Genomic DNA, 10,468 nt, shown 5'->3' on the forward strand with positions numbered 1-10,468 from the left:
CTGAGGGGGTATAATCCAACATTAAAGCAAGGAGGCCTGGGCTGAAAGCACAGGCGCAGGTTCACAAGGTCCTGGAAATCTTCAATTTCAATTTCCGCAGCGTTTGCAGTGGCTTCCAAGGCGCTGGCATAAGTCTCCAAGATTTGGCGAGAGTGCAGATTTCAATAAGGGTGAGACTTTTCTTGCTTAAAAAAAAAAAAAAGGGCTGACAGTGCATGGTCTAGTTGGCAGGGAGAGTGTGAAACAAACTAGACAGTGATGAAAGGGTCAATTACAAGGTGGTTACACTGTGATCATCATTAAACAAGTGGAAATCAATAATCTGTTATAGATGTATTATATGTATATTCACATAAATGTATTGATAGGCAATTCTCTGCGACTTCACACTTCATTTCTCAGGGGAAGGGAAAATAAAAAGAGAGTTTCTATGTTGGGATTAATTATAATGGTCACATTAAAATGGATATCTGTCAGATAAAAGAATATACTGTGGATGAATATCGTAAAAAATCTCAGTCAACCCTAAAAAGGAAGATAAACACTCTCAGAAAATAAACAACTGGATTCTGGCTTTAAGAAGTCACCTCTACATCCCTGTTGCACCCCTTTCCCCCCCCCCCCATGATTTCTAATAAAGTCTCCAATAATAAAATGACTATAATGACATTTATTTAGTTCCCAAAAAAATATATTCTTTAAAGACAAATTCATATCCTGTATTTACAATTTTCAAGGTTTCCATTCACAACAGAAGAAGAACAGAACAGAAGAACCGAGGACATAAAAGAGAGAGAGAGAGAGAGATACAAGCAAGTCTGTGACAAAAACGACCATCTCTTTTGCATGTAGAAGCTAAACAGTAACACTATGACAGGTTGCACTGTCACAAAATAGCCTTCATTAAACTGTTCTTCGTTAAATAAAATTATTTTTTTCTTGTTTTTCTTTTCTGCTTCGTCTTCTCATGATGTTGTTGTCAGAACTCGCTGTGGTGTCGTCCCATGGTGAGGTCTGAAGTGAGGGGAGAGGACACAAAGAAAGCGTAGGTCAGAGGTGAAATAAGTGCAACACTGGGATACATTTCCTGGGGGAGGGGGGGGGGGTATGTGTATATGCTGTATCCTAAAGTCTGTATTATAAATACAAATATATTGTCAAATATATTGGGTTGTTTTTTTAACCAGTTTTAGTGTCATTTTTAAAGACCATCTAAAACAATGTTAAACTCTATTTATGCAAATTAAAAAAACATTATAGGTAAATTGTTTTATGTCTTTTCACCCTCCACTACATCCCTGATGTTGCTATCAGCGCTTTCTTTGACATACATTAGCTGCATTCACTGAGGGGGCGTGAATAAATGGCGGCACATTATTTAAATGACATAGGTGGCGATAACTCAGCGTTGTTGGTGGGGTGTTGGGGGGGGGGGGGCGCCGCAGGATATATTAGCCTGCTGCCTGACGAGGCGTTAAAGTGGGGACTCAATCAGATGATTTATGTGCCGAGTTCTGCCTTCCGCCCAGTCAGGTGCAGCGCTGTTTACCCCTGCTGTAAGGTTCATTTAGCAGAAGACATGTGGAAATTGAGGTTGATAATGTCATAATGCCAAATTGATTTCAGATGCATGAGCTTACCTGTCAGTGATCAGCTGGAATGGGGACTTCAGGGAGTCAGGCCTGTGGTCGCTCTCCTCCTCTGTAAATACAAGAATAAGGCCAAATAAATAACAGTGTGTTGGTGAGAAGTATCTTCACAATTCCACATAATAAATTGTGCTCATGTCGTCCTGCAGTTAATTATTTTGTTGGATCACTTTTTGTTGACATGCGTCAAAGTGTTCTGAGGCCTGTTCACACACACACACACACACACACACACACACACACACACACATTCATTTCAGAGGGACGCGCAATTGAATGCAGCCCATACCATCTCTTTTTGGACTGAAGCTTCCTGACGACTCTATATCGCTGTCGTCCTCCGTCCCCGAAGTTCCGGGGCCCGCCGCCGCTGCCGCCGCCGCCGCCCGTGCGTCATGACGCGCGACCGGCACCGCGCCGTGGAGGGGCAGGTGTCCGGCCGGCGCCCCTCCGAGGAGCGACCTCATGTTCAAAAGAGAGTTGGCGTTCAGAAAAGCCGCGTTGGCCCAGTTGTGCAGCTTGCCAATCTGGCACGTATATATCCCATGACCCGGGAGTAAGGCCGGGTGGCCGGCGGAGGCCAAAGCCGCGTGGTGCGCATGGGCCGCGGGGGAAGGTTTGTGAGAGCTGTCGGGGGCCGTGGCGGTCTCAGCCAGTGACCAGATTTTGGGTTTGCTCTGCGGCGGTCTCTGGCACTCCTGTCTGCTGGGGGAATGATCCACAGCGAGTTTGACAACAGGCGATCTATTGAGAGAAATAGCCGCCTCCACTCCTCTCAGGCCCTCCACAGAAAGCGTCCTGCTGCTGTCCGAGCTCTTCGGCTCCGAGGCCTGCTCTCTGGTGGCCAGGCCTGCCTCCCCCTCTCCCTTCCCGGAGCCCTGCTCCCCTACCCGCTGCTCCTCGGGTCTCTCTATATCGACCGTTTCCAAATCGATCTCCTCCTCTTCGTCTTCGTCGTCGCTGCCGTTCTTGCCGTGCTCGTCCTCGTTGTCGCTGCTGAAGATGCGGCCGTCCCGGTCCTCGGCGCTGCGGCCCCAGGTTACCTTGTTCTCCTTCTTCAGGCGTCTGCGGGCGTTCGCGAACCACGTCGACACCTGGGAGAGAGAAAACACATTTCCACGCGTTATAAATAAAACCACACAATATTGGTTCTGCATATTCAGGGCTGCAAATATGAAATGATTAAATATGAAAAAAGGCCCTCATTAGCCCTCACCCCGCCTCCTCATAATTCCTCGTTATCATTAAACGAGCTTTGACATCAGAAATATCTGGAGACTCTCCTCTCTCGGGCTTTATTCAAGCATCAGCCACACAGCTGGATTGTCACATTAAGTCATGTAACAAGTCGTTCAATTCTGAGAGGAAGTGAGAAGTGTGACATAACTTAAAAACAAGCAAATGATAATTTATCATCCTTCTGTGTGGAGACCCACCAAAGGGTGCTCTATCAAATGTCCCCCAAGTTCTAAAGGGCCCCTAATAATTAGCACTGGGCTAATTTTTCCAGATGTTTAATAGCAGGCCGCGCAACACACTGCCCACCTGTGTGAGTGTCATCCGCGTGATGATGGCCAGCATGATCTTCTCTCCTTTGGTGGGGTACGGGTTCTTCTGGTGCTCCTGCAGCCAGGCCTTCAGGGTGCTGGTGGTCTCCCGGGTGGCCGTCTTGGCCCTCGACGGGTCCCCGTATGGATACTGGCCATACGGGTAGAAGCCTTGAGCAGCGTGGACAGGTAGGGAGGCAGGGTGGGACCCCGGGCTGTCCTTCAGGTCATACTGGGAGCCCTGGAAGGGTATCGGAGGGAGAGAGGTAACAACTTGTTGAGCGACTTCTCCTGAAAATGACTTCCTCTCCAAGTTCAGAGAATGTGAGAAAATCATTTATTTGTGCAGCAAAAAAACAAAAGTTTTTGAAAAGTTTCATTAGCTCCTCAATTTGACACCAAATGAGTTATTTATCAGGACAACAGGAATTAGACATATCCAGAATTAAGGAAAGAGCCCACAACAATTATCTATTTATGAGTTTATTATTTATAAATGGTTTCCTTTCTAAATTATATATTTTTTTCTAATTCAAATTTTGTTTCGATTTAACGAATTAATAAAGTATACAATTAATTCCTAAACTGTCCCTAAACATACATCTTATTATGTCGGTAATTATGAATTGTTGTTTTCTAATTAATAAACGCTGTTTTTCTCTAAAACATTAAGGCTACTACTATTTACGTCTAAATTACCAGTGATTTTTCCTTTAAGATTCCAATAATTTACACAAAAAAAAAATCTGAACTGGCAATTTTAACCACAAAATGACGCATTTCTGAGAAGTGTGACGATTCAATATTTTCCATACAGAACCTATAAACATATATTAAGTATTTAAACAAAAACTGTCAACTGACAACGGGCGCTTTGGACTTAATAAAATGATTATTTATTAACGATTGTAAACCCACAAATATCCCAGAAACAGAGTGGCCTGTATCATCACATCCTATCGGATAACTGATTGTAATTAGTTCACAATAAACGGGAGCCTGAGCAGTCTCTATGGTGGTCTACCACGAACACCTGAGCTGCTTCAAGTCTCAACTCTCACCATCTGGGATATGAGCGCGAGGTCTGTGGCTCCGCTGTACGGCAGAAAGGCACTGTAGTTATGAGCCGCCCATGGGCTCCCGTACATCCCCAGCATGGAGCCGACAGCCGCGGCGGTGGCGGACGAGCTCACGCCGCCCTCGGTGCCTCCTTCCCGGGCAGAGGCCGGCCGCTCGCCCCCGTACACCTCATGGGAGGCACTGAGGAACTGGGGGTACCCCAGCTGAGGGAAAGACATGTCCGGAGAACGCGTTCAGTAAATCTCTCTCTCTCAAAGTCAAACCCCACACAACAGCAAGAGGAGGCAGGGGGAGAGAGAGAGAGAAAAAAAAAAAAAAAGAGAAAGTAGGAATCCCAAGAAAGAAGGAGAAGAGGATGAAGGGGGTGTCTAAATCACCAGAGTCCCCCCTTTTGGAAACTGTCAAGCTTCTCCACTTCCACCGACCCGGAGTTGTATCAGAGCCGCAGTTTGGCACCTCGAGTGCGGAGTGATGCGTGCGTCTGGCCGCAGGAGCTTCTGGATGTGGAGCTGACTGACTGATTGGCAGCCTACTTAAGCACCAAGCTCCTCCTATGCCCGGGGCAGGCGATTAGTGCATTGGTTAGCCTAGGTCGTGTGCGTGTGTGTGTGTGTGTGTGTGTGTGTGATCTAATTTCTGCAGTCTTCACTGTGTCTATACAGAAAGGAAAACCTGTGAAGTGTGTGCAGTGTATATTTGCCTTTTTGTGGTCAGTGTGACTTTATTTAACAGATGCACCTCCTCCCTCTGCCCTTATACGCACAGTTACTTACTGTCGCGCACATATTATAGTAGTGGAAAAATAATAACATCAACAATAATAAAAAAGAATGCTTTAAACAACTGTTGCAATTTGAACATATCTAACTCGCCTATTTGAGGTGTAGTTTCCCCCCCCCCCCCCCATGCTTTGACAGCTGATCCGCAGGGTATGCCGGGACATTCTGGCCAGCAGATGGGCCGGGAGGCATCGATATGGTCGGCCAGATCCGAGAGGAATGTCCGTGATTATCGACGGAAGTCAGTGGAGCATATTTTCAGAGCGAAGATAAAGGAGGCTGAGGGTAATGACAGAGATTTACGAGGATAAGAGATAGCAGAGATATGGAGCAACACAGGGAGCTGTGGAGTGGAAAATGACAGATGTTTGTTGAGAAGAATGGACTACTGTACTCTGCTGGGCCCAGGTATAAAGTCACTGATGTTGTTTATACATTTGATAAATATATGACGTTGTGTGTTTATTTAGTAAGACAAAACAGGGGGTAAAAGTAAACATTTGAGATATGAGATGCAAGAAAATGTCATATTTTTGTGTGGAAAAGTGTATAAATGGGAGGGAAACGTTGATGTTTCCTCACAGGCTTAACTATCAAAACAGCAACTCTGTTTCAATCTGCTCCTTTGAACACACACACACACACACACACACACACACACACACACACACACACACACACACACATTCGGGCAGTGCTAATGAGGTTGAGCACCCAGCGCCCTGCTCAGTGGCCCTGTGGCCCTCCTGGGTTCCCTCAGAGGTTAGCTGTGTAATTACTCCATCCCCATAAATACAGATTCATCATTTCACACTGGAGCCCCTGATGAGCTTGGCTGAGCTGAGAGAGAGAGAGAGAGAGAGAGAGAGGGGAGAGAGGAAGGGGTGGTGGAGGGAGGGAGGGAGGGGTGGGAGGGAGGATCTAATGATTTAATTACAGTGCTTAAAGCCCACTCTGGCTAAGTGATGGTCCTCTCTGTCTCTTTCTCCGTTCTCTTCCCTCCTCAGCGCTGGCACCTAGAGGGCTTTACTCATGAATCTCAAAGCTGTTTTCCTAAACACATATTATGACGAGCGCCGCCGCCGCCGCTGCTGCTGCTGCTGCTGCTGCTGCTGTGGTGTGTGTGTGTGTGTGTGTGTGTGTGTGTGTGTGTGTGAGAAACAGAGAGAGAGAGAGAGAGGATGCTTAATCTCCATGGCATTTTAAATGGCATTCATGGAGAGCGACTCTATCCTCATTGCCAAGGTAAATGGAGCCAGGGGACTCTCCATTTCAGCTCGATAAAAGAGCAATGTTAAAGACCCTCACCATCTCTCTCTCTCTCTCTCTCTCTCTCGCTCTCTCTCGCTCTCTCTCTCCCTCCCTCTGTCTCGTTTCTCACTTAAAATTAATGTTTTTCTCATGACAGGGGAGGGAAACGAGACATATCCACCATCTAATAGGATAATATAGCCCCATTCACCACCACCACCACCACCACCACCCCTCCCTCTCCTCTCCCTCTCTCTCTCTCCCTCTCTCTCTGCCTTTGTAGCTGCCTGATTTCCATAGTGTCTCTGTGGAGAGGCAGTTAATGAATTCCTCTGAGCTGGAGAAAGGGGGAGAATGGTTTGGCGGTTTAGAGAGAGAAAGAGGCAGGGATAGGGGGAGGAAGGCTTTGAGCTATGCCATTCAACTTCACAGCCTCGGCCTGCTTGTGCATTCACCGTGTGTGTGTGTGTGTGTATGTGTGTGTGTGTGAGCTGTGTGCGTGTGTGTGTCTTTTAACATGAACCTGCTAAGACTACCAAATATTTAGACTGGCCTCAGACCTCTTTTTATGGCGACGGTGGATTGAGGGATCTCAGGAGGCAGCTTGACTCTATTTGAATCCCATTCCCTGCTATTAGCTTGGCCCAGACAAAGGAATAACTTACCGCAGGAAACATTCGAATAAAGTCCCACAATCCACTTGCACTGGCCATTTCCTCCTGGGTAATTTGCAGTGAGGTAAATGAAGATACCCAAAAACATGAGCTGATTTTGTTTGTTTGCTTCACTTCAACAAAGGGCTGGTGATGGCAGTAATGCAATACGGATTAAATAATTGAATATTTGGCATTCACCGATACTACTTGCAAGATCACAGTTCTTCTGTGTTTAAACAAAATAATCAATAAAAATGGCCCTCTAGTGTATGCATTATTTACTAATGCATTACAGTAATGTGATCACTTTCTCAGTTACAAATAGTATAAGGGATTACAATTTGAAATGTAGAAATTACATTACATTACCCCACAATATGTGGGGTGGGCTTGTTCGCTGTCTTACCAGACGTTTGATGGAGGGCTGATATCAGTTTCGTCTTTGTGCGTTCAGTGCACAGACACCTGGGAAATGTGTTAGCTTAGCACGGTATTGGAGGTGGTTAGCTTCAAACGAAATAGGAGAAATGTGACTCTCTCCAACTACAAAGTTGTTTTTGGCCGCACCCAAATCACGCTGTATACACTACGGCACTACATTTACTCTCCGCCATTTTGAGAATTCCTGCAATATAACTTTCTGTTACCAATCCCACAGTGCAATCAGTTGCATTTCATAGATAGGAAAAATTACAGCTGTGCGACTCGACACACTGATTTATGAGCATCCAAAATCTCAATTCATGCCTCACAAAAGAGCGTCTGAGATGTAGCGCTAACAAATGTCCATGCTACAACTGCAACTATATCAAAATAATACGGTACATGGTGTTACCACGATATCAATCATACTTGCTGAAACACAACTGTTAGAGGTAAAAAAAAAAAATGAGTCCCTTGTTGCTAATCAAAATAAAACTTAAGGCAGGAACACTGTGCTGTGTTCACGGCGCCCCCCCGAAAACAACGGCAGTTACGGTAATGACGTGTTGCACATTATATTCTCTCTTTTTGCCTTTTTCTTCTTGCTCAGCCAAAACCAACAAACACACTCCTTCTCCTTGATTTTTATGGCGGTTGGCAAACAACGTTAGGTGCATTAAGGCCACCAACTGGAATCGGGAAATACCCACGTGTGGACGCGGATCCTCCATTGTAGAAGGAATGGAAGCACGTTCACGTCGGCACGACTGGTTAAAGTCTGCAGCTGTCCGCAGACATGGAGCGTGGAGAGGCTTAACCAGCAATGAAACTTTTTCTGTTAAGTCATTAGTAAAGTAACATAATTACTTTTTCAATGAGAAATTACATTTTTCAAGTAACCAACATTGCTCTCTCGTCACATACACTCAAAATTCAAAATCTTCGCGAACTCCGTGAGAAATCTTGATGAGAAGGTGTAATGATTCCACTTGGTTCTGGTGTTGTTTTCCTAAAACAAATAAAAACGCGCTAACCCTAACCCTGGCAGATAAAGCCAGGCCCCTCCAGCAAAGCCAAGAAAATGACACTTGATAAGAGCTCACTCGATTGTCACATTTTGTCACCGTTGTTGTTTTATATTTTGCTAAATGAATTGTCTTCCGCAGTCTCTGGGATCAGTTTCCAGGATGTCAGAGATTGCGGAGAGAGCCGAGGCAAGGAAGGAAGGACGAGCAGCGGAGATAAAGAAAAAAAACCCTGTCCTCATCTACTTGACAGCAAAGATTAGCAGTGATAGATTCATCTCTGACCTGATGTTAAAACAGATGGATCACTCGAACACATAACAGATAAGTCTGGCAGCCCGAGGTAATACATTCAGCTACCCAAAGTTTTATGATCCCCCACACTGAGCTCGTACTTATTCCGTCACTCTGTAACACTTTTTTAATCACCACGATGTTTGACATACAGCATGGGAGATGTCATTCACAGTCTTAATGGCTTATATCACCTATTATATCAGTGGCAGCGTGACCTGACAGCCACTCGCCTGGAGATGAGTCCTGTTTTGACATTTGAACATTTTGACCCAGAGGGGAAACACTAGACAAAGAGCCTATCATTAGCAATTAACGGGCGTGCCAGTGTTTGTTTGTTAATAGCTCCTTTAGAAGTCCAATAGGACTCATTTACAGTGGATAGGGCTGATAACAAACCCTGACCTCTGGCAGGGGTCACTTTGAATCGCCCAAAATGGTCAGCCCGCTTGTGAAACTCAACCGCGTTGTCTTTTTATTTGCCGACTGCGGCCGGGAGCTGCCGTTAAATACAGTTCCATCATTCCCTGTAGAGCGAGCGATGAAAACAAGCGATGTTCAACAAGATTGCTGACTGAAAAAAAAAGGTGAATGCCCACCTCCTCCTCTTTACAGAAAGACTTAGCGGGGGGCTTTTCTCATGGCCAGGGATCTGATTGTTTTCTAAACGGATTATTAACTCTTTTGTTACAGTAGGGGTCATTTTAATGCTTCTTAGGGCCCATTAGCATTGCTTTAAAGAGCACACACACACACACACACACACACACAGATTGCTGCGTTCTAGGATTTGGCGTTTCTTGTCTTTGTTGTTCACAGTGGGAGCGGAATGATACCGTTATAATGCTGTCAAAGACAATACCTCAACTTAAAAGGGGGAGTGTGAGGGAAGGGATGTGTGTGCGTGGCTGCATGTGTGAGTGTGTGTGTGGGTTGTGATGAAAAGGTGCCCTTAGGAAGACCAGTAAGCTTAATGCAATAGTGCTGACTTCAATGGATACCTCAAAGAGAAGTGGCATTACACAGTCCTCTCCACTGAAAATCCCCTACAAGTCCTTGACTGAGAGAAGGATCAGCTCAGTCTTCACTTCAAGACTGGCAGAGATCTCCGAACTGGAGGAGTTAGGATCGGATCGAAACTTGTCGCCTATGGCAGATATTGTGTAACCATGTTTTGTTTTTTTTATATGCAATTTTTGCTTCCTGTTTCTCTATTCAAGCAAAAGTTGGTGCCAAAGCTTCAGATGCCCTTGGGAAAATCAAAAATACTCAGCTCAGGTCGAAGCAGCACGGGGCCACTGGAGCACTGAGGTGTTTGCTCTTTGGCTCATATTGACCATATGAATGCAATGCTGGAGGTGGGGGGCCCCAGAGACCCTTGGATCCTGGCTGGGTGCCTCCCCCAGTTTTGAGCTCCTGTTCTGGGGGAAGGATAAAGAGGGTATCCCTTACAGGCCTGACCTCCATCCACCCCCTCCATCAGAATGAAGGGTCAAAGGTCAGATCAATTGGCTCCCCGTGGCCCACTGTCTGCAACAGGGCTTAATCACCTATTCACTGCTAGTGAGGAGGAGATGGCAAGGAGCTGTGTGTCTCTTTCATCCAGCTGAAGCTCCTAGCTTATATAATGTTATACTCTTATAGTGTGCTACACTAAAGTCATATTCTGTGGGTGTTGCTGCGTGTTTGACCAATTACAGTATGACTATGCAGTTACAGCAGACAAAACTGAATGATATAAGCCAATACTGGCCTGTCAACACA

At 45.6% G+C, this 10,468-nt stretch overlaps 1 protein-coding gene across 1 annotated transcript; it reads right to left on the reverse strand.

The window, feature by feature from the left end:
• Positions 1-965: 965 nt before the first annotated feature.
• irx1b (iroquois homeobox 1b) lies at positions 966-4,494 on the reverse strand. The gene is made up of 5 exons (XM_070921996.1): positions 4,258-4,494; positions 3,195-3,437; positions 1,939-2,743; positions 1,641-1,701; positions 966-1,014 (listed from the first exon to the last, which is right to left on the reverse strand). The coding sequence occupies exons 1-5, from the start codon at positions 4,492-4,494 to the stop codon at positions 966-968; spliced, it is 1,395 nt and encodes a 464-aa protein (XP_070778097.1).
• Between the last annotated feature and the right edge of the window lie 5,974 nt (positions 4,495-10,468).

This window comes from Enoplosus armatus, chromosome 16, assembly GCF_043641665.1.
Source record: "Enoplosus armatus isolate fEnoArm2 chromosome 16, fEnoArm2.hap1, whole genome shotgun sequence".
In the NCBI taxonomy this organism is placed as follows: domain Eukaryota; kingdom Metazoa; phylum Chordata; class Actinopteri; order Centrarchiformes; family Enoplosidae; genus Enoplosus; species Enoplosus armatus.

Excerpts from the sequence above, each read along its gene's own strand:
- irx1b (XM_070921996.1), bottom strand. The coding sequence starts at position 4,494 with ATGTCTTTCCCTCAGCTGGGGTACCCCCAGTTCCTCAGTGCCTCCCAT. Across the intron at positions 1,702-1,938 it reads CTTCAGTCCAAAAAGAGATG|AGGAGGAGAGCGACCACAGG; the intron begins GTATGGGCTGCA and ends TTGTATTTACAG. Across the intron at positions 1,015-1,640 it reads TTCCAGCTGATCACTGACAG|ACCTCACCATGGGACGACAC; the intron begins GTAAGCTCATGC and ends CCCTCACTTCAG.